Raw genomic sequence first — 19,316 nt, 5'->3', positions numbered from 1 at the left:
ACCTTATAAAAATGCAGAGGCATGCAAACATATGTTAACAGGATTCCAAAGCAGTCAGACCTAATTTTGTTTTATGTCATCGTCTGCTATCATAGCTATCCTCCAAAACTGTACAATATAGAAACAGACAGATAAGTATTTTATTCAGGCAAAGAAAATAGGCATGATGCTTCAGCTTATGTTCCATCACATTTACAATTGAGAACTTTACTCTTTACATTTACTGACATTAGTAGCGTAGTTTGCTTTGCTCAATTATATTATTTAGAGTTTGCATTATTCCCCAATTTAATCCAATTTAATTTCATGCCCTCTGGACGAGACTGGAGCCACTGATTGAGTCTACATGGTGGTCAGCAGGCTTCTGAGGCCATGGATTGCAGCCAATACACAAGTCTAGTCACTCCAGAAAGTACATTACATGCAAATCAAAGGAGCTTCTGACTCCAGCAAATAAAGAGGTTTTGTTGTTAGTCAAGGTTAAAGTAGAGTAATGATTAAATAAAGACAGAATGTTCATGTTATTTATAGGTGTATACCTTAAAATAAGTTAACAGGGACCCCTTTACTGCTATGTTTGGTGATAATGATGGCAGGGTTTTGGTGCTATCTTGTTTTTGTAATGCTGCTCTTTTAAATGTTATTCACTTCTCTTCTTCCCTTGTGCAATCTGCAGGAGACTTCCTTGGCTCCCTGACTCTCATTATGTTCCTCTACTGACCAGTTTCTGATGACCTTTTTAGTTTTACACTAATGTCTGCTCAGGTCTTCCATCTTGTCTCCTCTCCTTTTTCAGATTTCTGTCTTCTTCAATTTTTATCTGGCTGGCTGTCTGAGAATTTCTGCTGTCTGTTAATTTGTTTGCATCTCTGCCGTTTAATCTTGTAGGTAGCCAGAACTCTGCTCATTCTTAACCATGCCTTCCTCACACTTGAATCACTTGCATTTTTGCAGAGTGGAGGACATGCTTATGCCTCTCCCTCTTTCTCTCTTTTTTATTTCTTTCTCTTTTCACTCTTTTCTACACACTTGAGGGATATATTTTAGAACAGTAAAATAGTATGTATTGTACTATAAAAGCATCTTTGTATTCTATCTGATTAAATTGACAGCCTCATGAAATCTTTGCTATTGATATTGATTGTTTTTTCTACTCAATGTCCCATTGTGATAAACTAACAGCTCATTGAATCTGTATTATATTCTTGCTTTAGAGTACTAATAGGCTGTCTTTATATGAAAGCAGATGACCGTATGTAACACATGTTATTTACACATTTTGGTTAACATTGTGTTTCATTCAGTAAGATTTTCAAATCGATGAACTAGCAAATGAGTCATTCCACCATCAATCCAAAATACAAATGGCACTATTATCATTAACCTCAATTTACACAACTAATTAAGTGCAATGTTTACTTTGCAACTTAATGCATGGTAAATGTCAAAACATTGCTACACTACTGTTTTGTTCTATAACTATAACACACTACTTTTAGTAGTTATATTAACTGATTATCTACTTCCTCAATGGAGAGAGGGCAAATAAACCACAAATGTCAGCAGATGCTTCAGGGTTTGTTTTTGTTTGCACCTGTGCTGCCTAAAGTCATACTCAGCAGGTGCCGGAAGCCTTGGTGCAAAAATATGAAATCACCAACTTACAGTGCATCATAGATTCTATATCAATCTGTAACTAATGAAATAGACCTTGGAAAATCTATGAATGTTGGATCACTGCAATATTGTACAGTAAACTGTGAACTGCAGGCTCTATTTTTGAACAAAACTTTTTAACTCTAAATTACCATTATAGGACTTATTTTAGACCTCTGGTTTCATGACACAAATTCTTTAACTAGTATTGTTTGTTGCTAGCACAAAGAAAGTGTTGTGTTTGGTATTTGTGTTATTTACCTGGGTCGTGTCCATTTATGGCATGCAACTGAATTTTAAAAAAAAACGGAAAACGAACCTTTATATTTCTCATCAGTGTTACTCAAGTCCAGGTAGCCCCTCACTGTTTCAGTAAAAAAAAGTCTCCAGTTTCTGCCTACTGAACACGACCCTGGTGATCAGATTGTTTTTAAAAGGACAATGTACAGATTCCTCTTTTATGGGACTCAGCTCCCTTTCAATAGTGTTAAACTGTAAATTGAGTTGGGAGTTTTTTTTGTGGAAATATTTGATAGATATGATGTTAATAATTTACTCTGTTAGCAGCAGAGTTACTTGGTTTATAGTTTGTTGGTCAATTGCTGTTCATCAAAAATCACAGCAATGTCATTAACATTATTTTATCGTCTGATGTTCAACGGTTACATCCAGATATATCAAAAGTCAAAATAGTGTATATGTTATCAAAAGTGACAACAGTAGTCACACTAGCAGCCTACAGACAGTTGACCTGAATATAAAATGAACATTGTTGTGGCCAAGTGTGGTTGACCAACCTTCTATAAACCAAGCTTAACACTTGGCCACTAGCTCCATACATTGTCCATGTGGACCACTCTGGGTGTCCTAACCTTAATCTTTCCCTCGAGATAGGGGGTCGTCTGCACTGTCTGATGGTGTTTACTGTATCTCCTGTTTCTCTTTCCTTTCTCAAAATAGGTCTGCCTATCTTTGTCCATGTGTCATTATATGTTACTGCTTATGTAACCATAGAGATGACAGTTAATTCATATTAATCTCTTTTTTTCCTTGCACCCCTTTCATTCTCTCTTCCAATGCTTAAAATAGAAGTGGAGCAAAAAGGTAAATAACTGACACAATCCAAACCCTAGATCCTTGTTTTGTGGCATATGGTTGTAAATCTTCCTATCCCCACTACGGTGTGCCAACCCCATAGCAGGCAGTAGCAACAAACACATTCCCCATATAACAGTAGTCAGTAAACTGCAACGATGGGAGTGAGACTGATTTAAAGAAAAAAGATGATAAAACACTAGCAGCAGTACAGCTGTAAGTGCAGAGTGTAGTAGCTGGATTCCATAGGGGTTTCTTCCCCCATCCCCCTGGGTGCTTTTGCTACTCAGCCCAATCTCATATTGCCTGGCTTCCAAACCCCTCCCCATAGCATGCCATGGTAACAGTGTTTTCTGGCCCTTTGAAATCTACTGGTTCTAATGTCCTGTTCTCTTTTAGCGCCCTCTCCTCCCCTTATGCCTTCCCTCTTCCCCTTATCCCTTATCCCTTCCCTCTCCCCCCTTATCCCTTCCCTCTTCCTCCTCATCCCTTATCCTGCCACTTGCTGCTCTTCTCTCCTTTGATTCATGCACGTACTCAGACCAACAACAAAAACACCTTGAGAACACGCTCACTTGTAACTTTAATGGTTAGGAAATTTGCAACATTTTGTCACAACAACAAACCTCTCAGGTATATGGTAAAAAGAGTGGTGTAAGTGGCAAATGTCTCAGAATACACATTTTCAGACCTGCTGAATCCTGCTCTCGATTGAAACCTCCTGTCTGTTGCCAAATGACTTTAGTTGGCTGCTTTTTTGTTTACAGGATTTTTGTTTGGTTTTCGTTCTGTTCTATTCTCCCCTCGTTTGTTTTCTATTCCCCTACAGTAGATGTCTAAGAGGCAAGGCTTCTTTTGTTTCAGAAAGTTATGTTATTACTTCATATACTATACATTTGCTTAACAACTTTCCTATTCCTTTTTTTCTTTCTATGCACAAAACCAAACTCCCCATACTGCTTGTGAACATTGGTTATAGCTGTAGTTGTCTTTTGGGCACTTTAATGTGTGTTTGTCCCCACTCTCTTTTTGGACAACCCGTAAAACAAAATGGAGAAATTAGAGATATCTTGACATTGTCTTTTGCTATTTTGATACGTTTCACTTGGATTTGTTGACTTAAATCTGTTTCTTATTTTACTCTTCCCCCATCACTAGTTTTTGTTTGTCCTGGGACTCTGAAAGCTGTCGGTGATCCTTCCTTTCTCTTTGAAGCGGAGCAGCAAGCCGGGTCATGGTGCAAAGACCCTCTACAAGCCGGTGACAAAATCTACTTCATGCCTTGGACTCCTTACCGGACAGACACACTCATTGAGTACTCTTCCCTCGACGACTTCCAAAACGCCCGGCAAACCATCACGTACAAGCTCCCCCACCGGGTGGATGGCACTGGATTTGTGGTCTACGATGGGGCCGTGTTTTTCAACAAGGAGAGGACCCGCAACATTGTAAAGTTTGACATACGGACCCGAATCAAAAGCGGCGAGGCCATCATCAATAACGCCAACTATCATGACACGTCACCCTACAAGTGGGGTGGGAAAACGGACATCGACCTGGCCGTGGATGAGAACGGCCTGTGGGTGATCTACGCCACAGAGCAGAACAATGGCATGATGGTCATCAGCCAGTTGAACCCTTACACACTGCGCTTCGAGGCCACCTGGGAGACGACGTATGACAAGCGATCGGCCTCCAATGCCTTCATGATCTGTGGAGTACTCTACGTAGTGAGGTCCACATATGAAGATAACGAGAGTGAAGTCAGCAAAAGCTTAATAGACTACGTTTACAATACCAAACAGAACCGTGGAGAGTATGTGGATATCCACTTTCCCAACCAGTACCAGTATATCGCAGCTGTGGATTACAATCCCAGAGATAACCAGCTATACGTGTGGAATAATTTTTACATCCTGAGATATAATCTGGAGTTCGGACCACCCGATCCCGCTCACGGTAAGCAGCATCTCATTTCTTCAGCGCACAATACTGGTAAATTGCATTTTGTGACATTGTGAATATGGCTGCTATTAAGTGTGTTGATATTCCTTGGGTATTCCACTGCCTGCGTGTCAAGTGTCACGGATGGCAGATTTGTTTATTTAGAATTTAATATGTGTTAGATATGTTACAGAAGCTTTGGAGTGCATGAAGCTTCTCGGGGTGAAGTAGTCTTGCTCAGCAGTAAACAACATCACAGACCCACTTACCATCTCATAAGGGATCAGTATCGGGGGATTTAGTTGGGTTTACGGTGCGGGCGTTCCCCCACGTCCCCAGTGCAAAGGAAGGCCCATGGGGGTAGCTGCTGCCACCAGCTCTTCTCCCAGAGAGAGAGGAAATTTACCCCCACCACTGGAATCATACCTTTCTGGACAGGTACAAAGTGTTATTCCCACTGGTACAGAAACCCTTAATCCCCATCGGGCACCGTTCAGGTAGCAAGTAGTCTAGTGTTTAATAGCATTGGGCCAGTAGCCTAAAGGTTGCTGGTTCAAATCCCTGAGCTGACGGGGAGAAAAATCTGTTGATGTTCGCTTGAGCAAGGTACTTAACCCTAATTGGTCCTGTAAGTCACTCTGGATCAGAGCGTCTGCTAAATGACAAAAAAAGGGTTCACACTATCAGGCTAGTATGAGGAACAGTGTGTCTTCTGGAAGAAGAGGAGGCAGAGAACACGGGGAAGGGATCAATCACTCGGGTCATGTCAGATGAATATGTTTTTAATTTAACTGTCCAAAATTGACATGAGGCCGCTTAGGCCCCAGATAGTCTTTACATTGAGCATATAATAACTGTAATTACCCTAATCCCCTCCTCACCCCAAGTCCTAAATCCATGTAATACTCCATACAGTCGGCGATGAGCGTGGAGGTCAAGCAACTTTCCTCCAGATTACCACAGCTCAATATTTATTAATGTATTTGCTAGCCCACTTTTGTATTGATAGGGCTGAGGAGGCTAAATTGGGTTCAACCAGTGGAACATGCCCACTATAGTAAGAGCCAGACAGGCTTTAGTGTAACAAAATAACTTCTCCTAAGTTTAGATACAGACCCTTAGGGGGAAATTAGTATGCAGTGGGTGCACTGGATTGAAGTGAAGTAATCAAGGGGAGGAAGATGAAAATTCACTAATGTTCCTTTATTGCTGTCCATGAGCAACTTGTTTGAAGTTTCTCTTTAGCCAATAACGAGGTATTTGTGGATTTTGATTGAATATTTGCAGCATTACAAGCAAAATGTCATTTTCTTTTCCGATTTCCCATTTGGCAAATAGTTTGTCATTAACAGATACTCAAATACAAATAGGTGACAATCAGCAGAAAGGCAGCTAGTATATTACATTTCTGTTTACAGACAGCTATGGTAATGGTAGTAGCAAAAACACTTGTCATCTCGTTAAATCTAAGAAGTATTCAAATATTTTTGTTACAGTTCCAAGTTATACGGCTATAAAAAGCCAGACATTGAACTAACTTTGAACTATGGTTTCAATACCATTTTTGCAGATTCATGGAATAGAGTTGCATTGCTCAGTTGATTAACTCATCTGTTGAATGCACATTGAATGCCAATATAGAAAATAAAGCACTTTAAAGGTGCTGTACAAAATAAGACTGGGTTTCAGTCAAACGTGTGTCTAACAAACATTCTTAACTCTTCCCACAGAGAACCTGGGCTGTAACATAGTGCATATTTAGGGGCTCGTCTGGGATGTGGGAGACATAAGATACCTACATTATACCCTTAGGCCTAAACGCTAACTACACTGAACAAAAAATATAAATCCAATATGTAAAGTGTTGGTCCCATGTTTCATGATCTGAAATAAAAGATCCCAGAAATGTTCCATATGCACAAAAAGCTTATTTCTCTCAAATTATGTGCACAAATTTGTTTACATCCCTGTTAGTGAGCGTTTCACCTTTGCCAAGATAATCCATCCACCTGTCAGCTGTGGCATATCAAGAAGCTGATTAAACAACATGATCATTACACAGGTGCACCTTGTGCTGGGGGCAATAAAGCCACTCTAAAATGTGCAGTTTTGTCACATAGCACAATGCCTTCAGATGTCTCGTGTTTTGAGGGAGCATGCAATTGGCATGCTGTCTGCAGGAATGTCCCCCAGAGCTGTTGCCAGATAATTGTATGTTAATTTCTCTACCATAAGCCAGCTCCAACGTCTTTTTAGAGAATTTGGCAGTATGTCCAATCAACCTCACAACCGCAGACCAAGTGTAACCACGCCTGGCCCAGGACCTTCACATCCGTCTTCTTCACCTGCGGGATCATCTGAGACCAGTTACCTGGACAGCTGATGAAACTGAGGAGTATTTATTTCTGTAATAAAGCCCTTTTGTGGGGAAAATCTCGTTTTGATTGGCTGGGCCTGGCTCCCCAGTTGGTGGACCTATGCCCTCCCAGGCCAATCCATGGCTGTGCACAATGTGTGAAATCCTTAGTTTAGGGCTTAATGAATTTATTGTAATTGACTGATTTCCTTATATTAACTGTAACTCAGTAAAAAACTATTGTTACTGTGTAATTTCAGGCAATTATTAGGGCTGTCAGTTTTCTTTTTTGGGGCACACAATTTTTTTATCATGATTAATCGCAATCATGATTAAATATCCCAAATACATAATATATACAGCTAAAGTCTACATTGCCATGTAAAACTAATTGACATTGAGGTTAGAGAAGGTTGTGCTTTCTCAATTTACCTAATTTTACTAACCATTACTGTAACAGTCAATATTCCTGTAATGTTCTTTGTATAAAAATTCTTAAATTACAGCTGAAATTGAGCAAATTCGGAATTTGTGAGTCATCGCAAGCAAATCCTGCGATTAACTCTATTACATTTTTTTTATTGTTTGACAGCCCTACTAGTTAGACTATTCTTACAACATCAAATAAAATGTACCTGTTTAGAAAGTCATTACTCACTATTGGTGTCTAAATTCAGGTTACAACATAACTATATCACAGATTTTGTTAACACATAGAATTCAATCACATGACGTTGTGTAAGGACATTTTTTTTTAGACCCTGGTAGATCGGGGCCTTGTCTAGTGTGAATGATGTTTATGTCAATGCAAGAGAATCAGCCTGTGGGATCGCGATGACAGGTGGCAGTGGATGGGGTTGAATCCAACACGCAGAGACTGGAAGTGTAAGTTAAATAGGGCTGGCACAATTACCCTATAACCTTTGTAAAGAGCGACTACCCCTAAAAAACAACTTCTCATTTTGAAAACAGCCTGTGTGCCATCAATATATGAGTCAGAAACATTTAATCTAGTGTCAACATTAACTACAAAGTGTAAAAATTCCATGACCATCACAGCCCTAAAGTTAAATGGGTCAGCCACCTTTTCATGACCAATCAGATCCAGATGTGTCTCACGTATGAACTCTAATCCACTGTTACATCACATGGCGTCACAGCTCTTTTTAAACCACTACGGCTTTCATGTAACAGCTCATAAAAAGAGGTATTCCTCCATCAGCTCCTGTTAGTGAGATGATTACATTAAGTAAGACATTACCCTGGAAGTCTCATCGGGCACACAATTATAAGGCCTGTTTATGCATCCAAAGCACAGATAGATTGTCTAAATTCTCTGAGTAAGCATCTAAAAAGCTGCTTTTTGACTGAGAGATTAACATTGGGCCTCAGTCTAGAAGCTCAATGCGACACAGGTCAGGCCTAGCTGGGGAACCCCTTTATTTATCCTGAGTTGTAAAATGAAATTGCTGATTGCTTTCATAAAAAAATCCCCCTGAGCGCCAATTAAGACCCACACAACTCACCAACTGCCTCTTAATTGTTTAGATGTCAATACATTGGTATGCAATTTCATCTGGCGAGCCTCAAATTGCAAGTGCTGCTCTTACGGCTCCAAATGACCCAATTTATTGTAAATTATAAGGTGCGCGTCATGCCGCCAGTGACACAACTTACCAATTAGCTCACCAGTATCTCTATGTGGCCGGACGTTGGCCTGCTGTTGCGTTATTTTATTAGTGCACAGCACAATACAAGAAAACCGTGCTAATACATTAACTGTAACACATAAGCAAATGGACAAGTAAATTCACCCCACATTTCAGGTGAATTCACAGCTTTCCAATCAACTCTATAATCTCAGAATTTCCTCTACCTCTTAAATGTGGGCCATTCTACCATTCTATGTAGGTCTGCTCACAGAATGGATGGAAATGGGTGCTACATGTGTGCACATACCTAGAACACCATGAGAGAGAGAGAGGGGATTGAATGTGTAAGGCACAGCCTCGCAGTGAGCCAAGGTGCTCTGCATGGTAACAGCGAAGGCCCCTCTCTACATGCTCCAGAGTTATCCCGGATCAGAGATCAAGGTGCTGAGGAAAAATGTGCAAAAGATGACACTGTTTGTTTTGACAACACCAACCCCATGTCCTCCGAGTGGACATCACTTGAAAGGGAGAGCGTATTGATGTGGAAAATTGCCATTTTTATTCCTCCCACATTCTCTCTCTCTGGTGTGGACACACGTCGACGGGCCTGTCGCCTGTCTTACTGCGGCTGCTGATAGCGAGAGCCATTGTTCTCCATAGTCAATAGCCCCATGTCCCTGTAGATGAGCAGCACTGCCATGGGCCCTGTAGAAAATGCATCATTCCTACCTCCCTTCCTTGAAATAATCACATAACCAGAATTGGTTGGATTGGGGAAAAAAATTGGGTGGCGAACTTGCTTTCACCTATCCAATCACTTATAGATCTGTGATTACCTGAAGGAAACAAGAATGGTAGGGTGGATTATATTATTATGTATTATGATTTGAACAGGGCCTGTGTCTGGCTTAGTCTGCTGGCCAGGATCAGCGTTCGACTTCAGCAAGCCAATCTGTTGCCCAGAGGCAGCGTTTCTATACTCCCGTTACTCTCCAGACTCACGTCCCTGCCAGTGCCGGCAGCGTCCACACCGCCTCCCCTCCTCTGCATTAGCAATGGAGGAATGAATTACCTGCGCAATCTGCACTGATGATAGGAGGAACATGCTAATTCAATGACGGATCCCCGGCCCCTACGCGGCACCCTCTCTGAGGCTTTTTCCTCTCCCTCTCAGGATTTTCCTCACTTCTTCCTCCAAATGAGTCCATATCTTTTTAGATTATTTCTGTATTCAGTCGTGATTCATCCGACAAGGGCTGTTCTAGCAGGCTCCTTCTCAGATGTACTGGGATTTCACTATGTGCTTCCATTGGATCCTATTTATTAGTATACAGTAGGGATGTCCCTGGTTGAAGATTTATAGGTTTTTCAATTCTGAAAAGTCTCAATTCTGAGAAGTGTATTTTTTGATACATGGGGTTGGATGTCAGCTATTTCTCTAAAATGTGATCGATTTCAAGTTTTTCCCTCCACACATTCCCAAACTGTGCTATTATTGTAAGACATGGAACAATTTGCGCACTTCCAAGCATCCACATGTATGATATTTTGTATTCCAACACTGAAGGTAATAAGGTTTAACAGTTCGGGTTACATCATGTTGAACTAGACCGCTACTGTGTCATATAGTCCAAACAAACTACTGCAAAATGATGTGTGCTGACAGCATATGTGGGCAACCCTCAGCCTTGGGTTACGTTTCACAATGTCACAGAGAGATGTTTTACATAAGAGGATGATTACTGTTTCTCTGAGGTATGGCTGACAGGATCAGCTCAGTCTCATGTTTGATTACGGATTAAACAATGCATATTGAAGTTATTATTATTATTGAGACGTCTATACAGTTATTGTGCCTTTGAGAATATTTGTTCTGGGATTGGGCTGTGTGTGTGTGTGTGTCTGTGTGCGCGTGCATGCATAGATGGATGTTCTGCTGGGTGGTTTGTTTGCCTGTCTGTGTCTGTCTGTGTGTTTGGGGATGTTCTGAAATAGACACCCAGTGTGTATGGCACCAAATGTAGGCTAGTTCTTTGCACTCTGAGTTAATGCTTGAAATGTGAGGCACGTACAGTAGAGAAAGCTGAGAGAAAAAAAGAAGTCTCTAGTCTAGCAGCTGCTGTGTGTGTGTCTGCTCTCTGTACTTAAATGTATGTGTTCCATTCGAGACAACCTCTAACAGCTATTAGGTTTTGTTCACTTAGACACAGACATGGACCTATAAACACAAGTACATTACTCTTAGAAAATAAATCTTTAGGAATTGCTGATATCGCTGAAGCAAACAATGTTATTTAATTTTTTCATGTGTGTTATTGTTATGGTAGGAGGATATTGGAATTTACTGGCAGACATATTATCACAACAATCAGCAAGTATAATTTCCAGATGGATCTTTCACTGAAAGCCCAGGGAAATTAATGAATGAATAGGACGATGTTAAAGTGTGCACTTTAGAAAAAATGTGACATTTGGTTGCAAGGATTGGTTATGAGGTTATCACTTCCATCTTTACAGCTAAGGTAAACGGAACCCTGTGCAGTTCACTGTAGCCGATAAGGGGTTAATTCTTTTTTTCAAATTACTCTTGAAGTAGATGGCTTATTAGTTTATTTTCCTGGTATAATTTTCTTGGCCCTTTCACAAAGGCTGAACTTGGCTCCTTTTTAATCTGAGAAACAGGGTTTTAATTGTTTGAGCCTCTGTTGACTTCTGTTTGCTTTTACTCTTCTATTAGGAGCTGATTGCCACCTGGGACCCATATTTCACAACTGATAAAAGCCTGTGTATAAAGGACCCCTTTAGTTTTGCACCAGAAAGGCAGAGGAAGAATCTCAGAGGGAGATCTTTTCAGCAGGTTTATTTGACACAATGTTGTTGGTTTTTCTTCAGTGACAAGCAATAGTTGGTACAAATTAAATGAAATACTATTTTACCTCTTATGTGCGAATTATCTGAAACATTGGTCTTACAACCCTTCCCTATAGGGTTTCCTCCCTTTTTTCCTCTCCAGATAAACAGCCCCTGATAACGTGTATGAAGCATTACTCATGTGAACAACCATGCGGTGCACATCGTAAGTGCGGCCATTAAGCATAATATAAAAGACACACTCGCTGTCAGTTTTCATTTTTCAACTCCGCCAAGACTGGTGAGGCCTGGAGAAGTCCAATCTATGCTCGATGCAGCGCTGACAACACTAGACAGCACTTCCCCCCTCCTCTCCTCTCTCCCTTTCTCTCCTCTCCTTCCTCTCCTGGATTATTGTCATATCATCTCAGATGAAACCCCTGTCCTATACCCACAGTAGTAATAACCGAGCGATGAAAATATGTTTCCAGGCAAAAAGACGTGGGCGGCGATCACATAAAGAGGTTATGAATGTGTCCATGTTTGACAATTCTCAGCACTTTGGAGGATATCTCTACCTTACACTCATAACTCCATGACAGTTAATTGAAGGTCCCTCTTGCGCTTGAGTGCTAGACAGACATTAATTGGGGGGATCCTCTCTGGTTTTTCCAATCTGAGAGAGATTTGCTTGAGTTGTAATCAAAAGGAAATTGTACAGGAGGGATTCACAGGTGTAAAAAACATGTATTTCATCTGCATATGTTACAGATGTATGGCAGGAGGAATCTTCTGCCACAGCAGAACAAACAATAAATTGAACCCCTAAGAGTATGGATGTATTCGAAATGGCACCCTATTCCCTATATAGTGCACTATTTTTGACAAGAGCCATTTGGGCCTAGGTCGAAAGAAGTGCACTATAAACATTTTGGACGAACCGCTGCCTATCCAAAGATAGCCATCCATCACTGTATACTGCAAACCAGCAACAGCATGGTAGGAGTGTCCGTTTGTATACCTGTAGCGTTAATTCTTCCCAGTTTTCATTGGATTAATGGAATCTTCGGCATCAAGGTAATGAGATTATATAGCTGTTAGGATTACAGACCAACAAACTGCATCAATTTGAATAGCACAACATTTAAATAAGGGTTAGAGAAGCACAAACATTGTGTATCCTATTTGTATCCAACTTTATTAAAGTGATTATCCGGTACTTTTGTATAGTTTTTAGGCAGTAGTTCAAAAAGTAGTGCTCACAAGCCAAAAGTGTTCCCCGAAAATTGCGTACTATGTTGCATACGTGGAGATTTGTGCACCACATCATTGCTCTCTCTTTAGTTCTGCTGTGGGTGCATCATGTGCCGTTTGCTCATATGGTGAGGGGGTGAAGCTCATTGGTTGAACTCTAATTGCTAGGGGACTGGCCCAAGTGGGGGAACATTTTGAGAAAATGGCGGAGCACAGTTTCCAGAAAAACAGTTACTTTCAAATGAGGGATTTCATAGCTAATTAAGGTAATTATGCTCATAGATTATGCATGTGTGAATTACACATTGACATATCCAGCCCAAAGCGGGAGGTTTCAAAAATAATTTGTAGTTGCCAAAGTTCCGGAGCATCTTTAAGTATGTGTAAATGAATTAAAATGGTCATCAATTTCATAAGAAGGCTAATCTCCCTTTAGAAACCTGAATGCAAAACTCACAAATGGGATCATAAAGGGCCTTTTCCATAACAAGTGTCATCCATGTACACATATTTTTTAGGACTTGCATATTGACAGCAATTCTGTTGAATTAACCTCTTACATCTAAACGTTCCGCTAGCGGAACACCTGCTCCAATATCCAATGATAGGCGTGGCGCGAATTACAAATTCCTCAAAAATACAAAAACTTCAATTTTTCAAACATATGACTATTTCACAGCATTTTAAAGACAAGACTCTCCTTTATCTAACCACACTGTCCGATTTCAAAAAGGCTTTACAGCGAAAGCAAAACATTAGATTATGTCAGCAGCGTACCCAGCCAGAAATAATCAGACACCCATTTTTCAAGCTAGCATATAATGTCACAAAAACCCAGAAGACAGCTAAATGCAGCACTAACCTTTGATGATTTTCATCAGATGACACACCTAGGACATTATGTTATACAATACATGCATGTTTTGTTCAATCAAGTTCATATTTATATAAAAAAACAGCTTTTTACATTAGCATGTGACGTTCAGAACTAGCATACCCCCCGCAAACTTCCGAGGAATTTACTAACAATTTACTAAATTACTCACGATAAACGTTCACAAAAAGCATAACAATTATTTTAAGAATTATAGATACAGAACTCCTCTATGCACTCGATATGTCCGATTTTAAAATAGCTTTTTGGTGAAAGCACATTTTGCAATATTCTAAGTACATAGCCCAGCCATCACGGGCTAGCTATTTAGACACCCGGCAAGTTTAGCCTTCACCAAAATCAGATTTACTATTACAAAAGTTTGATTACCTTTTTTTGTCTTCGTCAGAATGCACTCCCAGGACTGCTACTTCAATATCAAATGTTGGTTTGGTCCAAAATAATCCATCGTTATATCCGAATAGCGGCGTTTTGTTCGTGCGTTCCAGAAACTATCCGAAATGGTAAATCAGGGTCGCGCGCATGGCGCATTTCGTGACAAAAAAATTCTAAATATTCCATTACCGTACTTCGAAGCATGTCAACCGCTGTTTAAAATCAATATTTATGCAATTTATCTCGTAAAAAAGCGATAATATTCCGACCGGGAATCTCCTTTTCGGCAAACAGAGGAAAAACCACAAAGACGGGGGCGGCCAGTGCACGCGCCTAAGCCCACAGTCCCTTGATCGGCCACTTGAGAAAGGCGATAATGCGTTTCAGCCTGGGGCTGGAATGACGACATTCAGCTTTTTCCCGGGCTCTGAGAGCCTATTGGAGCCGTGGGAAGTGTCACGTTACCGCAGAGATCCTTTGTAATTGAAGGAGATGTCAAAGAAAGACAATAAATGGTCAGACAGGCCACTTCCTGTAAAGGAATCTCTCAGGTTTTGACCTGCCATTTGAGTTCTGTTATACTCACAGACACCATTCAAACAGTTTTAGAAACTTTGGAGTGTTTTCTATCCAAAGGCAATAATTATATGCATATTCTAGTTACTGGGCAGGAGTAGTAACCAGATTAAATCGGGTACGTTTTTTATCCAGCCGTGAAAATACTGCCCCCTAGCCATAACAGGTTAACAAGGCAAAGTAACAGCACAGCCTTCTGAAACATTTGTTATTACCTAAGTGAATTAATTTCCGTAAATTTCTCGTAAAACAATCCCCTGTTGTACAGAGCAAAAACCAGTGAGAATCAGCAAAACAGGAGCCTACATCAAACGAGGAGATACTTTTGGTCATGTAGGGTATGTGGACACCTGCTCATCAAACATCTCATTCCAAAATCATGGGCATTAATATGGAGTAGGTCCCCCCCTTTGCTGTTATAACAGCCTCCACTCTTTTGGGAAGGCTTTCCACTAGATGTTGGAACATTGCTGCAGGGACTTGCTTCCATTCAGCCACAAGAGCATTAGTGAGGTCGGGCACTGATGTTGGGCGATTAGGCCTGGCTCGCAGTCGGCATTCCAATTCATCCCAAAGGTGTTCGATGGGGTTGAGGTCAGGGCTTTGTGCATGCCAGTCAAGTTCTTCCACACTGATCTCGACAAACCATTACTGTATGGACCTTGCTTTGTGCACAGGGGCATTATGCTGAAACAGGAAAGGGCCTTCCCCAAACTGTTGCCACAAAGTTGGAAGCACAGAATAGTCTAGAATGTCATTGTATGCTGTAGCGTTAAGATGTTCCTTCACTGGCACTAAGGGGCAGGTAGCATTCTCCTGGCATCCGCCAAACCCAGATTCGTCCGAACTGCCAGATGGTGAAGCGTGATTCATCACTCCAGAGAGAGCGTTTCCACTGCTCCAGTGTCCAATGGCTGATGGCTTTACACCACTTCGCATTGCGCATGATGATCTTAGGCTTGTGTGCGCCTGCTCGGTCATGGAAATCCATTTCATGACGCTCCCAAAGAAAAGTTATTGTGCTTCCAGAGGCAGTTTGGAACTCGGTAGTGAGTGTTGCAACCAAGGACAGACAATTTTTACACGCTACGCGCTTCAGCCCTCGGCAGTCCCGTACTGTGAGTTTGTGTGGCCTTGGTTGCAACACTCACTACCGAGTTCCAAACTGCCTCTGGAAGCACAATAACTGTTCGCGGCTGAGCCGTTGTTGCTCCTAGATGTTTCCACTTCACAATAACAGCACTTACAGTTGACCAGAGCAGATCTAGCAGGACACATTTTTTTATGAACTGACTTGTTGGAATGGTGGCATCCTATGACGGTGCCACGTTGGAAGTCACTGAGCTCTTCGGTAAGGCCATTCTACTGCCATTTCTACGGCGCCGACAGAGATAGCCGCCTCGCTTCGCGTTCTTAGGTAACTATGCAGTATTTTGTTTTTTTTATGTATTATTTCTTACACTTTTACCCCAGGAAGTGTTATTACATACAGCTGGGAGGAACTATTGGATATAAGAGCAACGTCAACTTAACAACATTACAAGCAGGAATACGACTTTCCCGAAGCGGATCCTCTGTTTGGTCCACCACCCAGGATAATGGATCGGATCCCAGCAGGCGACCCAAAACAACGGTGCCGCGGAAGGGGCAGACGGAGCGGTCTTCTGGTCAGGCTCCGTAGACGGGCAAATCGCCCACTGCTCCCGAGTATACTACTAGCCAATGTCCAGTCTCTTGACAACAAGGTAGACGAAATCCGAGCAAGGGTTGCCTTCCAGAGAGACATCAGAGATTGTAACATTCTCTGTTTCACAGAAACATGGCTCACTCGGGATACGTTATCAGAGTCGGTACATCCACCTGGTTTCTTCATGCATCACGCCGACAGAAACAAGCATCTCTCTGGTAAGAAGAAGGGCGGGGGTGTATGCCTTATGATTAACGAGTCGTGGTGTGATCATAACAACATACAGGAACTCAAGTCCTTTTGTTCACCTGACCTAGAATTCCTTACAATCAAATGCCGACCGCATTATCTACCAAGAGAATTCTCTTGGATTATAATCAGTCGTGTACATTCCCCCCCCCCCCCCAAGCAGACACCTCGACGGCCCTGAAAGAACATCATTGGACTCTATGTAAACTGGAAACCACATATCCTGAGGCTGCATTTATTGTAGCTGGGGATTTTAACAAGGCTAATCTGAAAACAAGGCTCCCTAAATTTTATCAGCATATCGAATGCGCGACCCGGCCTGGAAAAATTCTGGATCAATGTTCCTCCGCCCTCCTATTGGCAAATCTGACAACAACTCCATTTTGTTGCTCCCAGCCTATAGACAGAAACTAAAACAGGAAACGCCCATGCTCAGGTCTGTTCAATGCTGGTCTGACCAATCTGATTCCACGCTTCAAGATTGCTTCGATCACGTGGACTGGGATATGTTCCGGATAGCGTTGAACAACAACATTGATGTATACGCTGATTCGGTGAGCGAGTTTATTAGTAAGTGCATCGGTGATGTTGTACCCACGGCGACAATTTAAACCTTCCCCAACCAGAAACCATGGATTGATGCCACCATTCGCGCAAAACTGAAAGCGCAAACCACTGCTTTTAAAAACCTCTTGGGGATAGAATCCCACTGACGGGATTGCTAGCATGGCGTGAAATTCAAAACAGCAAAAATCGAATAATTTCAATTTCTCAAACAATCAACTATTTTACACCGTTTGAAAGATAAACATCTCCTTAATCCAACCACATTGTCCAATTTCAAAGAGGCTTTACGGCGAAAGCATGAAGTTAGATTATGTTAGGAGAGTATATAGCCAAAAAAGTACACACAGACATTTTCAATGCAAGGACAGGCGTCACCAAAAGCAGAAAACCAGCTAAAATTATGCACTAACCTTTGACAATCTTCATCAGATGACACTCCTATGACATTATGTTAGACAATACATGCATTTTTTTGTTCTATCAAGTTCATATTTATATCCAAAAACAGCATTTTACATCGACGCGTGACGTTCAGAAAATGTATCTCCCCCAAAACTGCCGGTGAATTTACAAAGAATTATAGATTAACATCTCCTGAATGCAACCGCATTGACAGATTTCAAAATAACTTTACTGGGAAAGCACACTTTGCAATAATCTGAGTACTGCGCTCAGAAAAATACACTAGGTAATACAGATAGCCGCCATTTTGGAGTCATCTAAATGCATAAATAACATTAGAAATATTCACTTACCTTTAATAATCTTCAGCAGAAGGCACTTCCAGGAATCCCAGGTCCACAACAAATGTTGTTTTGTTCGATAAAGTTCATAATTTATGTCCAAATAACTCCATGTTGTTAGCGCGTTCAGTAGGCTACTCAAAATGTAGGACGCGCAAGGAAAATGTCACGACGAAAAGTAAAAAAAAAAAAAATCTATTTACGTTCGTGTCAAACGTTGTATAGCATCAATCTTTAGGGCCATTTTAACGTGAAACTTCAGTAATATTTCAACCGGACCTTTCCTGTGTCTTGAAAAACATTTTGGAACACAAGGTTCTCATCCTTCTAGACCTATCTGCTGCCTTTGATACTGTGAACCATCAGATCCTCCTCTCCACCCTCTCCGAGTTGGGCATCTCCGGCGCGGCCCACGCTTGGATTGCGTCCTACCTGACAGGTCACTCATTCCAGGTGGCGTGGCGAGAATCTGTCTCCGCACCATGCGCTCTCACCACTGGTGTCCCCCAGGGCTCTGTTCTAGGCCCTCTCCTATTCTCGCTATACACCAAGTCACTTGGCTCTGTCATATCCTCACATGGTCTCTCCTATCATTGCTATGCAGACGACACACATTAATCTTCTCCTTTCCCCCTTCTGATAACCAGGCGGCGAATCGCATCTCTGCATGTCTGTCAGACATATCAGTGTGGATGACGGATCACCACCTCAAGCTGAACCTCGGCAAGACGGAGCTGCTCTTCCTCCCGGGGAAGGACTGCCCGTTCCATGATCTCGCCATCACGGTTGACAACTCCCTTGTGTCCTCCTCCCAGAGTGCTAAGAACCTTGGCGTGATCCTGGACAACACCCTGTCGTTCTCCACTAACATCAAGGCGGTGACCCGACCCTGTAGGTTCATGCTCTACAACATTCGCAGAGTACGACCCTGCCTCACACAGGAAGCGGCGCAGGTCCTAATCCAGGCACTTGTCATCTCCCGTCTGGATTACTGCAACTCGCTGTTGGCTGGGCTCCCTGCCCGTGCCATTAAACCCCTACAACTCATCCAGAACGCCGCAGCCCGTCTGGTGTTCAACCTTCCCAAGTTCTCTCACGTCACCCCGCTCCTCCGCTCTCTCCACTGGCTTCCAGTTGAAGCTCGCATCCGCTACAAGACCATGGTGATTGCCTACGGAGCTGTGAAGGGAACGGCACCTCCATACCTTCAGGCTCTGATCAGGCCCTACACCCAAACAAGGGCACTGCCTTCATCCACCTCTGGCCTGCTCGCCTCCCTACCTCTGAGGAAGCACAGTTCCCGCTCAGCCCAGTCAAAACTGTTCGCTGCTCTGGCACCCCAATGGTGGAACAAGCTCCCTCACGACGCCAGGACAGCGGAGTCAATCACCACCTTCCGGAGACACCTGAAACCCCA

The 19,316-nt window shown here is 42.1% G+C and overlaps 1 protein-coding gene across 8 annotated transcripts in view; it reads left to right on the top strand.

Moving 5' to 3' along the window:
* The window catches only part of adgrl2a (adhesion G protein-coupled receptor L2a), a 214,519-nt gene that overhangs the window by 145,418 nt on the left and 49,785 nt on the right, over positions 1-19,316 (top strand). For 7 of the 8 annotated variants that reach the window (XM_082956689.1, XM_014215663.3, XM_045687273.2 and 4 more), the window contains exon 5: positions 3,910-4,710. The exons of the other annotated variant lie outside the window; for it this stretch is intronic. In XM_082956689.1, coding sequence (XP_082812815.1) covers positions 3,910-4,710 — 801 coding nt within the window. The remainder of the gene's footprint in view (positions 1-3,909; positions 4,711-19,316) is intronic. 8 annotated transcript variants of the gene reach the window in all.

The sequence above is a fragment of the Salmo salar genome, chromosome 10 (assembly GCF_965601325.2).
Source record: "Salmo salar chromosome 10, fSalSal1, whole genome shotgun sequence".
Lineage (NCBI taxonomy): Eukaryota > Metazoa > Chordata > Actinopteri > Salmoniformes > Salmonidae > Salmo > Salmo salar.
The sequence above is the reverse complement of the archived record's forward strand: the minus strand, read 5'-3'. Positions and strand labels throughout refer to the sequence as shown.